At 37.0% G+C, this 22,118-nt stretch overlaps 1 protein-coding gene and 1 long non-coding RNA gene across 2 annotated transcripts in view; both read right to left on the reverse strand.

Moving 5' to 3' along the window:
- Positions 1 to 3,724: 3,724 nt before the first annotated feature.
- Positions 3,725 to 6,695, reverse strand: LOC111191583 (uncharacterized). The gene is made up of 2 exons (XR_002649556.2): positions 6,410 to 6,695; positions 3,725 to 4,080 (listed from the first exon to the last, which is right to left on the reverse strand). It is a non-coding gene; the product is annotated as an uncharacterized LOC111191583 (long non-coding RNA).
- Positions 6,696 to 11,748: 5,053 nt separating this feature from the next.
- Positions 11,749 to 22,118, reverse strand: part of vps33a (VPS33A core subunit of CORVET and HOPS complexes) — a 34,551-nt gene continuing 24,181 nt past the window's right edge. The window contains exons 8-13 of the mRNA XM_007238267.4: positions 21,010 to 21,136; positions 20,776 to 20,843; positions 19,378 to 19,515; positions 19,133 to 19,270; positions 17,338 to 17,506; positions 11,749 to 12,496 (exon numbers count right to left, since the gene is read on the reverse strand). Of these exons, the coding sequence (XP_007238329.1) occupies positions 12,303 to 12,496; positions 17,338 to 17,506; positions 19,133 to 19,270; positions 19,378 to 19,515; positions 20,776 to 20,843; positions 21,010 to 21,136 (834 nt within the window). The 3' untranslated portion in view covers positions 11,749 to 12,302. The remainder of the gene's footprint in view (positions 12,497 to 17,337; positions 17,507 to 19,132; positions 19,271 to 19,377; positions 19,516 to 20,775; positions 20,844 to 21,009; positions 21,137 to 22,118) is intronic.

The following is a 22,118-nucleotide window of genomic DNA, read 5'->3' on the forward strand; positions in this document are numbered from 1 at the left end:
AGACAAACAGTCTACAAATGGAGAAAGTTCAGCACCGTTGCTACTCTCTCTAGGCGTGGTTGTCCTGTAAAGATGACTGCAAGAGCACAGCGCAGAATGATCAATGAGGTGAGGAAGAGTCCAGCTAGTCCAGCCAGTTCATGGGGAGAGTTTGCAAAAGAGCACCTGGATGTTCCACACAGCAGTAAATAAACTGTGGACAAAATTGAGTTGTTTGAAAGGAACACACAACACTATGTGTGGAGAAAAAAGGCACAGCACATCATCATCAAAACCTCATCCCAACTGTGAAACATGGTGGAGGGGGCATCATGGTTTGGGGCTGCTTTGCTGCTCCAGGGCCTGGACAGATTGCCGTCATCAACGAAAAAATTAATTCCCAAGTTTTCCAAGACATTTTGCAGAAAAAACTTTAAACCATCTGAAGCTCAACAGAGGAAGGATGATGCAACAGACCCAAAACATAGAAGTAAATCAACAAATAAAATGACTTCAACAGAAGAAAATACGCCTTCTGGAGAGTCCTGACCTCCTGAACCCGATTGAGATGCTGTGGCATCATGACCTCAAGAGAGTGATTCACACCAGATATCCAAAGATGTTGCTGAACCGAAACAATGAATTTAAGTTCTGTTTGTGAGCAATTTATTCCTGCCTTTGCTGTGGATCAACACAATAAAGAGCTACAGGTCCTGCTGCAACATCTGTTGGTTAATGTGCTGTACGATGCCATACAGAACCTGTATACCTCCATACTCGTCCATATCTCATCCTGTATCCAGGCTCAAGGCTCTATCAGGGTACTAGAGCCTTTATTTTATATATAGTACAGTATCCCCAGTTTTCTTTATTTTAATCACTCTAATACATTATCACAATATTTAAACACAAAGTTTCTTTCTTGTCCTTTCAAGCCCTTCTTGTGGCCTATTTTAGAGATCTTTAGCACAGTGGTCACTGCTTTGCGCAAATTGATTTAGAGGCGTGTCCTGTGTCTTTGGTATTAGGATGAGGGCTCAAAAAATACGCCTTGTGCAGTTTAAAATGTGCAAAAGGCATGTACTAATTCTCTCAATTATTCACAGGTGAGTTTTGGGCTTAAACCAAGCCGTGTGTCACTAGTCATTCCCTGTAATGTCAGGTGAGCTTTGACTTTGGCGCGTTCCTTTCTTAATAGCACAATGCTTTTTTTGTGTTTCAGCAGAGGATACTGACCTGCGTGTTCACACTGTGAAGATACACCAGAAGCTCCTTTAAGGGAACAGTAATGTTGTTTTATTCTTTATTCTGTTTATTGTTCATGTAAAAGCTGGGTTTGCAACACTGAATAACTGACAGTAGTTTCACTTTCAAATCATGGAAACAGCACCTCAACCTCAACCTATCCTTTATATTTGACAATATTTGATTAACTGTACAGGTCCTTATTTAAAGTTTATTTATCTGAACTGAGTTTTAACTGATCTGTAGTGCGAGAGAGGCAAACATGCCAGATATTTACCTGAACACAGGTCACTTCCAGACCACCACATCTCAGCATTAATATATCCCTAAACTCCAATGCTATTTACTTGTGTAAGGCATGAAAATAAACTGTTGACACGGTGTGAGATAGCAAATAGCATCGCATAGTGGCCTGTGCAGGATGTACAATAGGGCCACACATGTGTTATGTTTTGTCATGAGTTTATTTATACAGCATCATTTTAGTCACTGTTCACTTTTAGGATTTGTTCTCAGCAGTACCTTTGTAGGTTCGGTTTAAAACAAAAAAAAGCAAAGTACTGCATCAACAGTTTCAATGACATCTGATGGAAGAGGTAAATTGTGTAAAGTTTCTGCTGAACTGTTTCTTGTGAGTTGTTAAGGGAACATTTACAGTGCATTTTGTTTTTTTTAAGTAATAAACTGGGTGGCAGAAGTTTGGATACTTCTACTTCCTTTTGAACTTGGATGTAAGAATTTCCTTATTCCACATAGAAATCATCAGAAAAATGGAACGCTCCTGCAGGTCGGATTATTTACTTGGACAGTTGGGAAAGCCTCACCAGGCCCGTATTCAGACTCCAGTAAAATCAATAGAATTATACGGTTTATTATCACTTTTATCTATTAGTCTCTTATTAAATCAACCATACACACAGTACTGTCCAACTGTGCAACTATATTTGGATGTTTTAAATGTGTTTGGATGCGCAAAATATACAGTGGTGTGAAAAAGTGTTTGCCCCCTTCATGATTTTTTATTTTTTTGCATGTTTGTCACTCTTAAATGTTTCAGATCATTAAAAAAATATAAATATTAATCAAAGACAACACAGAAAAAAACACAAAATGCTGTTTTTAAAATAAAGGTTTTTATTATTAAGGGAGAAAAAAACTTAACCTACATGATCCTGTGTGAAAAAAGTGTTTGCCCCTCCCCCAGTTAGAACTCAAAAGCTAAACATCCTGCCCATTTCCAAAGAAATTCAGGAACAAATGAGAAAGAAATGAAATGAATTGTATCAGTCTGGAAAAGATTATAAATCTATTTTATCCAAGTTTTGGGACTCGTTACATCTACGGTAAAAGTAACCCCACATTTCAGAAAAAAAGCATCATGCCTACAGTAAAACATGGTGGTGGTAGTGTGATGGTCTGGGGCTGTTTTGCTGATTCAGGACCTGGATAACTTGCTGTAATAGATGGAACCAGGAATTCTGCTGTTTACCAAAAACATCTTAAAGGACAATGTCTGGCCCTCTGTTTGTGACCTCAGGCTGATGATCCAAAACACACCAGCAAGTCCTCCTCTAAATGGCTAAAGAAAAACGCGGTAAAGACTTTGGAGTGGCCTAGTCAAAGTCCTGACCTGAATCATATTGCTGTGGTATGAAAACCCCCTCCATGCTAGGAAAAACCTCCCATGCTGCTGGAATTACAACAAGTGTGTAAAGAAGAGTAAACCAGAATTCCTCCACAGGGCTGTAAAAGACTCACTGAAAGTTATCACAAATTACAGTTGTTGCTGCTCAGGGTGGCCCAATTAGTTATTAGGTTTAGGGGCAAATACTTTTTCACACAGGCTGTGTAGATTTTATTTTCTTCCTTGATAATAAAAACTTCATTTAAAAACTGCACTTTGTGTTTAAAGTGAGATAAGTGACTCCCAAGATATTGTAGACATCTTGCAATGATAAAAATTATAGATCAGTGACCTTTAACCAATGTGTGTCATCTGTTGATTTTCCAATATTAAAGTCATAGTTTTTAAATAAATACCAAAACAATGAAAAAGTGGATATGACAGCTATACCTTCAGTTCATCACCAGGACTTCACTGGGAGTAAATTTGGGCTTAAAGGGACAGTCTGTAGGTTTTGGGGAAGTAGAGACCTCTCTGGTGAGAATGTATAATTGCACAGAGCATGTGGAAGAGTACTATTAATGCAGGTTAATGTAAATAAATGCCTGTATAAATGTATTATTTTGTTCATTTCTTAAAGAAAGCAATTAATACATCCAACAAACCTACCAGACCACTGCGTTTTAGAATGAATATATCAGACATTGCAGCTATAGTCATGCCAGAAAACGATGCTATTCATTAGAATATTTTGTCCCCTCCAAACTCAGGAATAATACTGCTTATAATTCAGAAGAAATATTCTTACAGACTGGTGCTTTAAAATGTGCTATATAGAATTAATTATTTGCTGGCACAAGAACACTACACACCCACTTGCATTAATAGCGTAATATATAATATGCAAATCAGTTATATTTGAAAAGTTAAACAGAAATGAACACAAAGTCCTCTGGAATTACATGGGTACATTAATGGAGATGAAATGAGAGGTAATGAAGGCAGTCATTTGGAAGAGGGCCAGTTGTTTATTTAGCAACAATAAAGTATGTAGTCCATCCAGCCAGGATCAAGGCACCGAATAACACTGTGTACGTGAACAGAACAAATCTCAGCAGTTCTCTGAAAGTCCGGAGAAAGCGAAGCATCAGAGGTTCCCTTTCAAAAAGCACCTCCATCTTCCAGTTCTCCTCCAGCTTTCAGGATTCCTCCAGGAGAAGCTGTCCTGAGACCTGCTGACACAAATGCTGGTTTGAGTATTTAAAAAATGAAACATTACAGTATAGAATTATGTATCAGAGCTGCAGAGTGTCCGTACTCTAGTTAATTCTTTTCTAAGCTTCATTCACACTATACACACTGTCCTAGGTCAGCGTGATGTTTATCAGTTACATTTTCAGACTGATTGAGGCTAAAAGTAAAAAAAAATTGCATTTTGTAACTTGATGGAAAATCTTATCCAACTTACTTTTGTTACAAAATGTAAAAAAAAGAAAATCAAGTAAATTATATTTTTTCATTTTACTTAAAATATAGAACGTGAGGGCAGAAATGAAAAACAAGAAAATAAAAATGATGGACACATTTATTATATATATATATATATACATACATATATAAAATTTAGTTTTATATACACTTTTCTATTTTTATTGTATAGTTTTACACTCAAATAGCAAAAAAATAGCTGATAAACATGACAAATGTTTGATTGTTTGGGGCCAAATTTAAAAACAGAAAATTCGGTTTAAAATGTAATTATTAAGTATAGTGAAGAAGTTTGATTTAATTTGTATTATTATTATGTACATAATTGTTTCCTTTTTCTAATTTTCTACTTTATTTCTGGTTCTAACAAACAAAATTTATTAGTATCTGGTAACAAAAAGCTGATGGTATAATCCAACCTACTTTTCTTACAAGATAAAAAAAAAAAAGAAAGAAAAAATCAAGTAGAGCTTCAGGTTTTTATTTTCCTAACATTCTGATATTCTGACTAGAACACTGGAAAAATAGATAAAAACTATTTTTTCTTTACTATACTAAATAAACAAAAAAATTAAGTTTTACACCCAATTCTGGGCTTAAATGGTCAGATAATTCAAAAGATGAACTCTACACTGACCGTCCAGATTTTACTACAGGCTACACGCTATATAATAAATAGGTAATAAGGTAATAAATAAGCACCTTTACCATTGGAAAGCGTTTGTGGTGTAGTTTTAAAACACATTTTATGGTACACAGTTAAACTATAAAAGCATGTGTTATCACGTTATCACGCATTAAAATCATCACTTAATCCAAAATAAAAGTTTTGGGCATAAATACTTAATAAATACTAACAGAGATCTGTTGACATAAATGTTTGTTTCATTGTTTGTTTGCTTGCAAGTTGTTTTTTATCCTTTTACAATTTATTACATGTATTACAGCGTATACTTCAACATGTCAGAGCTGCATAGTGGACTTCATTTTTGATAGCTAAGGAAGTACCTAAATAATTTAAATACTACGTCATTTAAGTGGCTGAAAACTGCAGGAATTATTGATCTGTCAATTAAAGAAAAATCATCTCTATGGGTAGGAATGTCATAACAGTTTTTGTTTGGATGATATTTTGTCCCAGAAATAAAAGATAAACAATATTACATTTATTGTAATATTGTATAATGCCACTGATATAGGGTATATAATATAATATGCTATATATAATATAATAGCATGATAATGCAATTACACCCCTTTAAAGAGTCATTAAGATGATCCAATATTAAAATTCTAATATATTTTTAATAAATTAAAGAAAATAAAGGCTAATTAAAACACTGTTTTAACCAAAGTGAGCATGCTGACTCTCTCCTTAATAATAAAAACATAATGACGTAATGAGGTCATGTCTATTAGGATTATGTTGTACAATAAGAATTTTCTTGTAGAACAGGAAACTCAAACAGATCCCAGGACCTGAGGATTGGTTTCTATTAAAGATGTGTACCTAGCTGATGGGGTTTCTGTTCTTTCTGTGAAAAGCAGCAGGGAGTGAATCAAAATGAATGTCTGTGCTAATCAACTAAAAGCTACAGATATTTCAGATTAAGGTTGAGTTGAAAACACTAGATTAGGCTAATTATGCTGTATACTGCTCATGGCAATTTTTCTGAAAGATTTAAAACTTTAAATTTTAGAAATAAAAAAAATCAACATGTGAATCAATTCTGGGATTTTTTATTTGCTTGATTTTAAAGTGCAGCAAATTTATTTAAATATAATTCCCTGGATCAGAATAGACTTCACTGTGAACAAAAGTTCTTAAAGTTTAAAACAGAACTCTGCTAAGAAGTCAGTCAGTCAGTTAGTCAGTCAGTTGTTCAGACACATGCAGTACTGTGGGAAGTTTTAGGCACTAAACACATTTATAAAACCATGAATCGCACGATTCATGCGATTACTGTAAAAAGTGCTATAGAAATAAAATTGAATTGAATACTGCATGTTTCTCCAGAGTGGAGCATGCTCTCTTTACTCTCTACAGATAAAAAGATGGAGATGTTTACTCACGTGGAATCGCCTCAGTTCTTTTCAGATGATCCCAGGCAGGGATGAAGTGCTGCTGTGCTTCCTCAGACTGATTCTGAGAGCTTCCTCTGATGAAGGTGGGTGAAGAAAGGCTCTGTTCGCTGCTCACGCTTATAGGAGTGGCCAAAAGAAGGCAATTAAATTGATTACAAGAGGCAGAAACCCTTGGGTCCCTCTAATGGCCCAAACACAGCATCCAGCACCTGCTCCACAGGCCAGTCTCAGCACATCCTCCCCAAGCTGTTCAACACACACACACACACACTCTCACACTGATCACTTTATACAATCAGTTATGGAGAAAAAAACACAAAAAAATCACAGGTTAAATAACCTAGAAGTAGAGATGTATACACTACTGCTGCCAATCTTAATGAATAAAGACCTAACATTTAACCTGAACACTTTAACACAAATTAATCATTTTACCAAGTTTATCCCCAGCACCCTCCTATAATTAACTTTGTTTAAGGAGCCTGGTGCATATTGCAGATTTATTTAGTGATTTAAACTCAACGGCACCACTGTCGAGCTCAGACAGGTAGATTTCTTTTAATTTACACTAAAATATGGATTAAATCTCATAACTCTCACACCTCCATCCCTTTCTAATTCTTTCTCTCTCTCTCTGTCTCTGACACACACACTCACACACCCTCACACACCCTCACGAACATGCACACGGCGCTGCTCTTGTTAATTTGGCATGTTTGCTCTGCTACGTAGATTGATCGTGTTTTTCTGTTAAACAGTGTTAAAGCTGGAAAACAGAGGAGGGGTTAATTTCCTCCATTAAAGCTTCAGACTTCAGGTTTCCTGTGTTTAAAGCTAAAGCTCTGCATTAAATGTTTACTCAGCACATTCGAAGATTCTAATTTAAAACACATAAAAACTACACTGAGATTATAGAATAAACCATAATAAGCTCTAATCTGTTTGCCAGGAATATCACACTTTAGTCTCAGAGAATATACAATATAAAATAGAGGGAAATTATTCATACAATTCGTTTTTTAAATGATTGACAGCATTACTCTCATATTAATTTATTTGATTGTTTTTAAAAAGGTTTGATTATTTACGATTAATCACATAATATTGTTGATATCAATCAGAATTTTTGGATGCAAATGGATTGATACCACTATACTACTTTACACATTTTTTTAAGCACCGACCATTGTTTCATTCATGCACAGAGAAATTCTTTCATTTTAAACTATTTCACTTGTGTTTGTGTTTAATAACAGTAGCAGGCTGGTAAGATTTTCTTGTTTGAGTGCTGTACATGTTGGGTTACGTGCTTAAAAATATCATCATAATTCCATTCATCATTTACTGTAGTACAAAATAGGTTAATGCATTAATATTTTGCTCACTAAACTTAACATTTTAATATTAGGTTATATCTTTTAGTGTTAAGAGTATTGTACGCAATTGGGACACAGCCCCAGCTTTGCAGAAAAAAACACAGTTCTTACACTGCAAAAATCCATTGGCAAAAACTAGAAAAAACATATGTAAATGTATAAATAGAAATATATTTATTTATACAGATCTGGAAAAAATTAAGAGACCACTGCAAAATGATCAGTTTCTCTGATTTTACTATTTATAGGTTTATGTTTGCGTAAAATGAACATTGTTGATTTATTTTATAAACTACAGACAACATTTCTCCCAAATTCCAAATAAAAATGGAACATTTATTTGAAGAAAATGAGAAATGGTCAAAATAACAAAAAAGATGCAGAGCTTTCAGACCTCAAATAATGCAAAAAAAAAAACAAGTTTATTTTCATTTAGAAACAACAATACTAAAGTTTTAACTCAGGAAGAGTTTCGAAATCAATCATTTTTAATGACAGCTTTCATGCAAAAATATCTTTGCCATCCAGCTTGTCCTATTGCAAGATGATTGTGATGACTACAGTAGAGTTTTATACTCACCGCTATCAGAGACACACTGCTGCTGCTGCAGCTCAGCCCAATCACCTCTCCCTCCTGCCCTGCCTCTAAACCCATACCTCACCCAGTGCCCCTCCCAATTTAAGCTTAGGGTGGAGTCAGCAAAAACTCAGGGGCAATCAGGGGGTTTAGTGCCCCTTTAAGCTGTAGACTGCATGGGGCAGTTTCCCAGACTGTGTTTTATTGCTATTTTTTCCCCTTTTTCTTTCCAATTTCAGAGCCAACTACCCAACCCACTAATTAGGACTCCCCCTATTACTAAAGATGTTCCAACACCTAGAAGGATAAAGACTATCACATGCCTCCTCTGATACATGTGAAGTCAGCCATCGCCTTTTTTCAAACTGTTGCTGATGCAGCATTGCCGAGCAACATCACAGCGCACTTGGAAGAAAGCGCAGCATCTCGGTTCCGATACATCAGCTCACAGATGCCTCCTGCTGATCAACATCACCCTTTGGAGTGATGTGGGGAAAGAGTGCCATCTACTGTACGCACCCAGAGAAAGCAAGGCCAATTGTGCTCTCTTAGGGCTTTGGCAGCTGACAGCAAGATACATGAACAGGATTCGAACCAGCGATCTCCTGATCAGTAACAGCTTAGCCCAGTGGACCACTCGGAGCCCCTATTCTACACAACATTTTAACATTTAGAGATTTTCTGTAGAAAGTAAAACAGTCTACGACTGGCAGCAGGCATGGTTGCAATACTAATATTGAAATAGCGATGTTAGCTAATACCACAGCATCATGGTGGCTGGCCCTGTCACAACACTACCAACTCTGGAGCAATGCTAACAATGCAATGCTAAATGCACGGGAGTTATTCTGGGCAGGGCCGGATAGCTGCTAATGCCTTAGTAATATTGTTGCTCAGTAATTAAACTGCAACAATAGAAGTTTGTTGCACACAAGACCAAGACAAATAAGACACTATTTTCTCCTGTACAAACTCTGTTTCTGATTACAGGACCTGTTAGTCTATTAGCAGTGTGGACCTCATGTTTTATAAAAGCTTCTCCACCAGTTCTTTCCTATACACCACTGCTTCCTGCACTGTACTGCTGGAGCTGAAGCACGGCTCAGCCATCGATCAGTGCTGAGATCAGTCTCCAACTCTAGCACAGTAAGCCTGGTCCGGAAGAGATGGCAAATGGCCCCTTAATTCAATCATCGTCCACTGCTGTCAAATCATCCTCCATTCCAGGCCAGAGCTCCAGACAGAGGCCCATTATCGGCTGATCGGGAGGCCTGTTATAGGACTAATTGCCACTGTAGGGAGAAGAGCGCTGACGTTTTGCTTAACGCTCCCCTTCTGCTCGCTGCCCTTTTCAGACCTGCAGTTATTACAAGAGTATATATTACACATAAAGAGACACTATATTTTATTTGCTTATTGTACCGTCAGTTTTGGTCTGACATAGATAAAACTGTCCCAATTCATTCTTAATGTGTCATAATTAGGCTTTCTTTTTAACACAAAAGGATGCTTTTATTATCAAGGCACCCTCTCAATGAGTCCACGCTAAAGTGTGGAACAATCTTATATAAAAGTGTTTGTGGGGGAGCTATTTAATAATCCAGGGTATCTGCAGATCATATCTATTTAAGGCCTTATTTATCTAAAAATAAAGGAGTTAATAAGTCCTAAAATTTATCTCCCAAAGGTCTACAAATGCAGCAGACAATAAATTCAATATTGGAATTAATTGCACATTGCTATATGTAGTTTCCAAATTTGACATGCAAGTTAGGTGTGGATAAATGGAAACTAAAGAGGGGACATTTACAAGTGTTATGGGGCCTTATTTTAGTGATCTATAGCCGAGTCATCAACCATGGAGCATACAGTTTGATTAAGGGTGTGCATCGTGTCTGCAATTGTAACAAGTACATTTTGTGCAGCTCAAAACATGCAAAAGGCATGTACTGCTTCAATCCATTAATCACGGGTAAGTCAGGTGATCTCTGATTTTGGCAGATTGTTATTTTAAAGGCGCTGTGCTTCTGCACTTCTCAGCAGAGGAAACGGTGAACAGTATTCACACTGTGAAGATGCGTGAGCAGGTTATTTACGGGAAAACATTTTTTTTATTGTGTGTTCTTTTTATTGTTGATGTAAAAGTTGGGTTTTTGTCCTGCTGCACATCCTCATGTGTGTAACAAGCGGGAGCATTGCCAAGATAGCAATAAACCTCTGGCTTGTGTCTGTTGCCTAGGCTTTTTACAGACAGTGGTGATAGAGATAGAAACACAGCAAAAATGTAACTGAACACGCCTCTCTTCCAGACCATCACAACTATCAGTGTAAACACACTGGTGTGAAAAAGTGTTTGCCCCATCATGATCTTTTTTTTTTGCATGTTGTTCACTCTTAAAGGTCACCTTCCGCGAAAATCCGATTTTTCTTGTTTTTTGTGGAATACAGTAGGTCTCTCCGAGTTGAATGTGTACACCTGCACATTAAACTGTTTTGCAGCCCCCATTGTCTGCAGGAGCTAAGCAAAGAAATCCCCCCTCCCCCCCTCCGAAAAACGGGTGAATTTTGAATTATCTTTCTGCCTACGTAGGCAGAAACTCACAGACCAGCCCACCTTGGCTCGAGAAACTCCCAGAGGCGGAGCTGAAGCGACGCAACATCACCGCTCATCAGTTAGGAGGTGGGAGGCAGTGAGCGGCAGAGCGGTGGAGGGGCGTCGCAGTGCTCCTAGCCAATCAGAGGAGAGATATTTGCATTCTGTTTGCATGTATGAATATTCATGAGCAAAGCTGGAATCCGGTCATTTTGGACACACCCCTAAAACAGTCCATTAAAAAAGAGCTATACAGAGACACCTGAGCACTTTTTTTTTTTACAAAAACAGCTCACATGTCATTCATTCATACTAGAGACCACAACTAGACATTTTAAAATGAAAGAAAAAACGACGGAAGGTGACCTTTAAATGTTTCATATCATCAAACCTATTTAAATATTAGTCAAAGGCAACATGAGAAAACACAAAATGCAGTTTTTAAATAAATGTTTTATTATTAAAGGAGAAAAAAAATTAAACCTACATTTAAAAACCTATGTTTAAAAACTCCAGCAGCACTGCTGTATCTGATCCACTGACTGTACCAGCAACACAACACACACTAACAACTCATACACTACCACCATGCTAATCAGTGCTAATCACTGCAGTGCTGAGAATAATGAGCCACCACCCACATAACGCCATTGAGGAACAGGGTGAAAGGAGGATACAGTCTGTGATTATAGAACTACAAAATCCTATATGATCCGTGGAGCTGGAAAACTTGAACAAGGAGTGTAGTTACAAGCAGATGGTAAAAAAACATATCAAACTCTTTTTATCAGGATTTGTTAGTTTTTTATTATTAAGGCTAGTCATCATAACAGATCAGCAAAGTGTGTAGTTATTCTGTACAACAAGTCATTTTAATGCAGACACAAACTTACAGGAAGTTCAAGTGACTAAACCTCACAACCACCTGATAAATAATACCACTCTCATTCTCACTCCAGTTCTGTACGTTCTTCTTTTCCTCGTTAGCAGAAGAGCTGGAGTGGAATAGCTGAGGTGATCACACCTCTGTAATAATATTCCTTTCTTAACAGAATGTAGGATATATACAACACTGGCAACTTGCCTGTGGGGATTTGAAGTGGCTTTTTTTATATTTAATGGGTTTTAAAAAGCTTTCAAGAAAGGCCACACTGGGAATTGTTGGTGACCAACTTACCACAGAAAAAAGGGGGAGGGACGAGGGGCAACAACAAAACACATGAAAAAAGAATATATACAGAAAGCAAAAGCCGAGCCACAGTATTTGCAGATAGACAGTCACATGTTACCCATCACTAACAGAAGGCAGTCGCTGTAGTGACAGTAACAGATGATTTAAAGTATTTGAGCTTCTGGGCGGTCCATCAGAGATTTGATCCAGCTGGTGCCGTTGAGGAGTTTAGTGGTGGCAATGACGTATTCCGTCCCTCCGTCCTCCATCTGAGACAGAAAACGAAGAGCGGCGATTTCTGCGTAGGTCACGCCACCGAGGAAGAAGACTAGCGTGGTCCTGTTTTCACCCTGCTGACCTACAGAGTGGAGAAAAGAGAATATTTATGAAACATATAGTGCTTATAGTCAGGATTAAGAGCTAAATCAAACTATAAACGAATGAATGAAGTTCAACTTATATAGCACCTTTTTAGAAACCCGAGGACGCTTTACAATTTACACGTTTTACACACAAGCACATTACACATCAACACTTGTTCACACACCGGTGAGAAGTAGCAGCCAATAGCGCACAGCGTACTCTCAACCGGAAACGACCGTCCACTTGGAATACTGCATCATCCAGCACTACAGCATTTACCCAGAACAGAGTGCCAATACTTAACTGGGCACAGTCATTCATACATTTACACACACACAGACTTACATACCTATCACACACTTTACACATACATACCAGATCAATTTAGAGTATTACATTTTTCTGGGCAATTTAGAGTAACCAATTTAACTGATCTTCATGTTTTTGGACTGTGGGAGGAAACCGGAGTCCCCAGAGGAAACCCACACAGACACAGAGAGAACATTGAAACTCCAATCAGATAGAGACTTGTACCCAAGACCCTAGAGCTGTGCTAACCACTAAACCACTATGCTATACACAAGGACACAATAATATTGTGATTTAATAATACAGAGAATAAAAAAAAAACAAACAAAAAAAAACACACTAATCATTAGGATTCTTTTTTGAATGCGGTCTAATATTTACTGTGAAGTTTTAAGCTTAATATTTGCAATGGTTAAACCTCACACACGGTTTCTTCATTCAATTATCACTTTCTGTCGGCAGATCAGGACAAGTCCGGGCAATGAGAGAATATTAATAACCCAGACATGCCTATTAACACTGAACCACTCTCTCCTAAAACAGAGGCTTAACTCTGATCATACAGTGCATTTCTTCCCACACAAATTACTCCAGTTTTATTCATCCTAATCTAAATAACCTACAGTCCACAACCACAGGCATTAATTTCAGCATATTTCCATTTACCTAAACTACAAGAACAAGCAGTGATACAACCACCCACTGGCTTCTATAATAAGGTTTGCTTCGAGTCAATAGGTTCTGTTCTTTTCTAAGTACAGCGGAAATTATTGACCGTTTTAAATCGACCAAATGCTGCAGGTGCAGGAGAGCTTCTGAGGAAAGAATTTATTTGTTTAAATTAATTATTAATGCAGTATATTTGATGCATTTTTTATATACAATAATTAGCTTACTAGGTTACTATACCATTACGATATTTCAGGGTTTTTGTGATTTAAATATTGTTGAAACTAAAGCTGGGCTGTATGACCAAAAATGTATATCACAGTATTTTTAAAGATTCGGATGGTTTTATAGTACATCACAGTATTATTATTTTTATTATTATTTATTGTTTTTTTGTATGACTAAAAACATTAAGACTTTAAATTAAGGCTTTAATTACTATTCATTTACTTGTCCCACAAAATTATATAATATATAAAGAAATCTGACTGAAAACAGCTGAAGAATATAAATAATAGACCTTAAAAGGAAATACAGCAACAACTTTAACACAACTTCCTTTACAAAACTAAATATTTTAAATAGTTCCATAAACACTATAAACAGACATAAAATACTCAATGTTTAAGTATTCAAAGAGATATAGAATAGAGATATTTCTTAAAAGCTGTATTGAACAAGTCAGACACAGTTTGATATAAATTTACAATACGTTATTATTGAAGCTATTAGATGCATTAAAGTATATAAGCAGCTGTTTATCAGTTTATCACAGTTCCCTTGGTTCTCCAAGGTTAAGAAATACATTCAGTTCAGTGTGCATTAATGTTATCCTTCAAGCTACAGTATTAATACATTTTAAAGGACTATAGTTACTGCTCTTGAAGCTTTTTTTTCACCTCCTATGGTGATTGAGTCTGTACACAGGACTGATTCTAGGCTCGTCTGGGGGACAAGAGGAATTTTTTTTTCTGAGCTGTGGATCGATTGCGTAATTACATTCTTCTTTTTCTTTGAGTAAATACTAGCAAAAGCCTTGGTCATTTGCTGTTGCTTTTCTATTTTACTTAAATAAAAACACTCATACAGTAAGAAACAGCAGCAGGAGCTCCTCAGATAAAGTGCTGTTCTCATATGATAATGTTTCTTCAGGTAGGACAGAGGAAGTTGAACGTTTTAACTTGCCAGCGTTTACTAGCTAGGTGCACCAGTATTCTATGCAGCGCTCTCCAGCGTCTCAAACAAATGAAAAATACATAACGGAAGGGGAAATTAAAACAGGTATAGCGGATAAACCGATTTACCACCCAGCACTATGTTGAAACAACAAATACCACTCTATCCTTTTGTCTATTTTGTACAATATTAGTAATAATGTAACAATAATGTAATATAACAAAAAAACTAACACAATAGTAAAGTGCAGAACCTTTTGTGCATGCATATAAACTGCAAACAAACAATAACACAAAAAATACCCTGCTCTCAGGACAAAATGCCACTTATTATATGGTTTAATAGGTTCAAAAATGATGATATTATTATGTCTGATACGGTACGGCACATCCCTGATACTAAACCTACTTGGCAACCCTAATTTACAAACCTCGCTCACCCACATTTTACTCCAGTATCAGAAGTCCAGCAAAACACCTGTTGTTGACCCCCCCACCCCCCATTTACTCGCAGGATCAAACACAAAGACTTCTCTTATCTCCAGCTCACACACACACACACGTATCTGTTCTCAGACTGAGCACACAGCGCTCTGACAACACACACAACACTGAGCTGCTGTCAGCTACAAACCTGCTTTATTTATTAACGCTGTAAATATAATGCACATTTCAGCCCCCGTCATGAGACTGTATACAAACAGCTTTACTCTACTGCTTACGAGTGAAGAGAGTAAAAACTACAGACATACAGCTGGAGGAGGAGAGATTAGCTGCAGTCTGTACCGTTTTCATATCATCGATTTTCAATTCTCAGTTCAAAAATACAGGGAATATGCATTGCCACATTGCAAAAAAAGGTCATCCACACTGAAAACAGTGTTTTTAAAAGCCATTTCTGCTGTTATTGTACCATGATGTTGCTTCATTCATCAGATAGTTAATATTTTTCTGTTTAGTTTAATGGTAATATACAAGTAAGAGAGTAATTCGTTTCCTTCCAACACATTAATGTAAAATACAGTACATTTACTAGTGATACAGTGATTACTACACCATGTTCCAAATTAATATGCAAGTGATAATATTCTCAGATCCTCTAAATGGTAAATATAAATGACAGTCAGTATAATTTCTGTCATGACCCTTTAGGTATAAATGCAAGTTTATTGAACAAACCTCTCAATGATAACAGCATTTAAAAAAAAGAAAAAATCAAAAAGCTCTGTTCCACATTGTTAAGCAGGCCACAGGTTTCAAGCAATATGGGAAAGAAAAGGACCTTTCTGCTGCTGAAAAGCATGAAATAGTGCAGTGCCTTGGACAAGGTATGACAACATTAGATATTAAACAAAAACCTAAGCGTGATCATCGCACTGTGAAAGGATTTGTGGCTGATCCAAAACACAGACAAGAGGTTTGTGCAGATAAAGGCAAAATGACGAAGGTTTCTGGCAGATAAATTTATCTGAGAGTATGGCGTCACATCAATGTCAGAAGAAGGGGACGCAAAAATACCAGATGAAAAAATTAACCAGCATGTTTTAACATTTTTTGTGTGTAAATTTCTTTTGAGCACAAAGGGAATCGTGTCGCACTGAACAAAATTTCACTCTAAAGCTCAATTTCTCTCCCTTTTTCTCTCAAATTCACAGTTGTCTTCGCACTCTGAGAATTACCTGCAGCTGCTGCTTTTGCTCAAAGGAAGGCTTTTGTACTCAAGTGTTGAAAGGGGTGGTTTTGAATGTGTGAAAATGATACAGAGTTTCTGACTGATCACTTTCTTCCATGATACAAAAAGAAGAACCGAGCCTTCTGGAGCAAAGTCATCTTCATGCAGGACAACGCACCTTCTCATGCTGCAGAGAATACCTCTGTGTGATTGGCTACTATGGGCATAAAAGGAGAGAAACTCATGGTGTGGCTGCATCTTCCCCTGACCTCCTGAACCCTATAGAGAATATCATCAAGCTGCAGATCTGTGAGGGTGGAGGCAGTTCACATCAGAACAGCAGCTCTGGGAGGTGATTCTATTCTGACATCATGCAAAAAAATTCAAGCAGAAACTGTTCAAAAACTCTTTAAGTTCAATGGATGCAAGACTTGTGAAGGTCATATCAAAGAAAAGAAGGGTTCCTACATTAACATGTAACTTGGCCTGTTAGGATGTTTTTGATTTCAGTGAATGTGAAATCCTCCTAATGCTGCAAATTCAACAAATGATCATTTTCAGTTCTTTACAAGCTAAAACATGTTTTGAAACTCTGTTGTGCATAATAATTTGGAACAGTGAGTTTTTTTTAAATTAGTGTTATTATTGGGAGGTGTGTTTAATAAAATTGGATTTATACTTAACGGGTCATGACTTGATTTAATATTAGACTGTCATTTGCATTGACCATTTAGAAGAAAATGGAGATAAATATCACTTGCATAATAATTTGGAACACTGTGTATATATTAGCCCAGTAATGAAATTTCAAATGATTATAATTTAGAATTATTTAAATATAAAATTATACATCTTATTTGAGGTAAAGGGCTAATATTAACAGGTTACTGTTAATACTGAGGTATTTTCTGTTGCAGAATAATGTTCTACAGTGCAAACTTTTGTTTTAAGATGATAATTAAGATTTCAATGAATTAAATAAATGAATAAATAATTGATATGTGTTCTTACGTTTCTTATGGAGGCCGGTTGGAAGCTGCTGTCTCTCTTCAAAGTGTGGACCCGGCAGCATTTTCAGCACCTCCTCAATGCTCCGCCAGCCGGGCCGGGCCAGCAGCTGGGTTAACCTCACGCTGAGTGGAGCATAACCACTGTACACGTATGAGATGTCGTTGGGATTCTGGTGGGAGGAGATAACATGCAGAGTTACCACACTGTCTGCATATGTAAATACAGCAGTTAAAATACAAAAAGGTGAATATATAAAAACACAATTGTTCCATTACCCTGAATGTATTAAACCAGCCAAGAACATTACTGTTTTTTGAAGTGTAATAATTGGCAATGGAAATAATTTTGCCTCTTTAAGTGTTTTTTTTTTTTTTACAACTTTTATCAGCGGCGGAGGCCCAAACTCCAGTCCCTGATTTGAGCTGTACAGGGCTGGAATAGTGACGTTAGTAGAAGTTAGGGGTTTCATAGACTAGTCAACTAGTCGACTATCACTTCCACTAGTCGCAACCGTAGGGAGTTGTCGACTAGTTGGAGAAGGATAAAGCAGCAGCAAGACGGGAGCTCTTCAAAACACTGTTCTAACTAAACCTCAATACTAAGGAAATACGTCTGTAAATATTAATATGTAAGGCTAAAATTCAATAAAAATACATCTGCAGTCCTTTGCAGTGGTGGGTGCGCAACAAGAACAGATTCCCTCGTCTTGCCAAACTTTCCATAGTATATCTGGCTATTCCAGCACCAGTAGCCCGATTTTTTCCTCAGCCAGGAACACACGACAGCGATCCAGCCTACATCCTTCTTCTAAATGGAAACCAAGAATGCAAGGTGAGCACTTCCTGTGATGACGCTAAAAGTAAGTAGAAAGGTTTTTATCTCCTAAATGTCTAAATGTTAGTGCATTCCTTCATGTTCCATGCTGAACTATCCACTGTGAGAAACCAGATGTAAGATCCTGTGCAGCTGTATTACTTCACAAATGTAATAATTGTCCTTTTTAAAAAGCTTTGCCAAAGAAACATTGAATATGGAGGTAAAATTTGGAGCCTGTTCAGCTGTTTAAAGTAGTATTTGACGTATTTTTTGTGTTGTAAATCAGCATTAAACGTTGGTCAAATTAATAAATAAATGAGTTTAGCGATCTCCTGAGGTTTTTTTTGCATTAATTATGCAAATTACGACTAGTTAACTACTTTTTAAAAACAACTAGTAGACTAGTAAAAACTACTAGTCATGGAACCCCTAGTCGAAGTAGCTATTTGAGTTATTTTCTAAAAGACTGTCTGTCTTTCTCTTTATAAACTTCACTCACAGGTGATTTCATCAGCCCTGCTAAGGTATATTTATGATTAGAATAGGAGCTCTAAACATGTTGTGCTGTTGGAAGATTAAATATAAAACTATACAAAAAAACAATATTATACACTTAAAATTTTTACCAGCTTTATTCTTTGGAAAGTAAGTAAGTAAGTAAGTAACATTTTTTTACCATTAAATAAACTAATAAAATCCACAAAAAAAAGATATATATATCCAGCTTTTGGACACAAATGTTTATTTTAATGCATCCATTTATTGAAGGGTCTCTATTCTATATATTCCATGAAAGGATCCCGTTAAAAACAATAAAAATAAATAAAATAAAATATAGATTTACAAATTCCCTGAACTGCTGCCAAACCAATTCAATTCGCTACAGATTTATATCATTGTTAGCACTTGAGACTTGAGACCAATACCCTGTATTGATCAATATCTTAATAGATTGTATGATATAATTAAATTTACTAACCTGTTCATTTGCATCCTCCATCCAGAGCTTGAGGGTTTTCCTGATCGTGGGGTAGTTGTTCCGGGTGGTGAGCTGCGGTTTGAGTAAGCCGACCTTCTCCAGGTTGTTCAGGGTCAGGAGGTGTTCATATCCATACGTCTGCAGTAGCAGAAATCATGCATGTGTTTATAAAGACAGGTAGTGAATCAGTAAATTCAGAGCTGCAAAAGATCAATACAAACCAAAAAACTAAATCATAGCTTCACCTGCAGGATCTCTCTCTTGTAGTGATCGAGTACTTTCTGTTTCAGGCCGTTGTTGCAGACGGACTGCATGCAGACCAGCCGGAGGATCTTGATAAGAGGATCCTTCTGTGCAATAGAGTCTTCTATATATGTGTTAACCTGCAAAAATAGAACCAAAAACACACTAACTGTAACCATCAATCAAACTGAATATAAAACCTATACTTTGGGTAGGCCTGTTACAATACTTGTAATCTTGACATTTAGTACTATACATGAAAAACCTCTGGAATATAATCAAGAGGAAGATGGATAATTACAAGCTATCAAACCACCAAACTGAACTGCTTGAATTTTTGCACCAGGAGAGGCATTAAGTTATTCAAAAGCAGTGTGCAAGACTGGTGGAGAAGAACATGCCAAGATGCATAAAAACTGGGTTAAAGATTTGTTCCAGAGTCACGGACCATCAGGGTAAGAAGAGAGGCAGCTTGAAGATGTGATGCATTGTGCCTAGTGTCTACTGTACGAGCTTGTGGGGCGGGGCTATGATCTGGGGTTGATGCTGCAGTTGGTCTGCAGGTTTAGGTTCAGTAACAGTATGTGCTGAAAGAAGGAGGTCAGCTGACTACCTGAATATACTGAATATAGACCAGATTATTCCATCAATGGATTTTTTCTTCTCTGGTGGCACGGAGCATATTCCAAGATGACAATGTCAGGATTCATGGGTCTGGAATTGTGAAAGAGTTCAGGGTTCAGGGAGCATGAGGTCATCATTTTCACACATGGATTGAGAGAGAGTTCACCACAGAGTCCAGACCTTAACCTCATTGAGAATCTTTGGGATGTGATGGAGAAGACTTTGCACAAAATTTATGCAACTCAGAAATAAATGTTTTCAGGAGATCACTGGTTCGAATCCCGGTCATGCTACTTGCTATCAGCTGCTAGAGTCCTGAGAGAGCACATGCTCTTGCTCTCCCTGGGTGGGTAGATGGTGCTGATGAGCTGATGAGCTGATGTATCAGAACTGAGTCACTGTGCTTTCCTCCAGGTGCACTATGATGCTACTCAGCAATGCTGAATCAGCAGCAGTTCAAAAAGAGGCAGAGTCTGCCTTCACATGTATCAGAGATGGCATTTGCTAATCTTCCCCCTCCTGGTGTTGGGGCATCACTAGTGATAGGGGGAGTGCAGCTAAGTGGGTGGGATTTTTGGCATAGATAAATTGGGGAGAAAAGTGTGATAAAATGTAATAATAAAAAAATATAATAAGAAACGTTGTGGCATTGCAGAAGCTTGTGGAAACAATCCCACAGCCAATTAAGTACCAGAACTAAAGCTAATGGCGGTCCAACCAAATATTAGCGTGTGTGACATTCTTTTGGCCAGGCAGTGTATAAAGACCACACATACCTTGTCTGTGTCCACTCCAGTCATAAATTCTTGCTCCACTGTCAAATTTTCAAAAAAGTCTTCTGAGGCTGAAAGAGAAGACCAGGGAGATTTAAAGTCACATACTGAACACAGTGCTGGATTCTCAGAAGCTTTTTTATCTACAGTATAGAAACAAGACTTGCTCCATATTACTGTACAACCTAATGATAAATCAGTGTAGAACATGGGGAAAAGAGAAGGATCAGAACTCACTGGTAATGTCTTTGATGAGCTCAGCAATGGAGGTGTGATTGGCTAGAGAGTTGCGAGCAGCCTGCATGTGGGGCAGCTGAGACACGAACTGTTTAATCTCTCCAACAGTCTTCGCATTGTGACGTTCCTAAGAGAGATACATAAAGGTTATTCTGAGAAGATACAGGAGAGTTCACATCTTCCATTTCAATAATGTCATACTGTCTACATACTATTACTACTACTACTACTATTACTACTACTAATAATAATAATAACAATAAAGGTGCACTTCTAAATATGTTTGTTTGACAAAATGTATCTTTTAACTTTGTACGCTACAAAAACCTGGTCTAAGCTGGCAGTAAAATATATATTTTATTTGTTCTTCTGCAAAGACAAACATAATTCATCACTTTCCCAAATGCAGTTAATCAAAGTAAGGTTAGAATATCCTAGACTAATGCTGTAACAAACTGTAAACCTAAACTATTTATTTAACTACATGTCAAAACATCACTCAAACCACTGTTGTGATTTTAGCACACATCTGGCCCAAAATGTTTTCTCCACATTACTTATTGATTGGTAATTTGGAACAAATGCTTCTTTCACACTGTAAGCAGAAAACGTGCTGCTGTGCTATCCAACAAATAGTTTTCAATCAGATGTGCAGCGCAGACACAGATTTTCAGCAGGCACAGATGTGAATAAAAAACGTGCAGCAAACTGGCATATATATATATAGTCATATAAAGCTCAAATGTTTTTAACTTTTGCATACTGTGTTTCGGCCAAGTCTCAGTGTGGCCAATCACAGCGCAGCTAACATTTTATCTCAAAGAAAATTTAGGTCTGGAATAGAGAAATCTTAGAAAAAAAGAAAAACAGACTCATATTCTTGTATGAATTTTTGTGTTAATTTTATAACAGCTGACAGAATGAAACCCAACAAATTCAAACAACACTTTACACCATTACTCTTTAGTGCTATGTGATTAATATCTGAGCACAGTTTTGAAAAGATTTTATTGTTAATTGCGGCCCGTAATGCAGATCTCTCAAACTGACTTGTCTTTTTTTTATTCAGCTTGCTTATTGTTCTTTTAATGTGGTTGCAAATAGGGGTC

The sequence above is a fragment of the Astyanax mexicanus genome, chromosome 22, assembly GCF_023375975.1.
Source record: "Astyanax mexicanus isolate ESR-SI-001 chromosome 22, AstMex3_surface, whole genome shotgun sequence".
NCBI classification, from domain to species: domain Eukaryota; kingdom Metazoa; phylum Chordata; class Actinopteri; order Characiformes; family Acestrorhamphidae; genus Astyanax; species Astyanax mexicanus.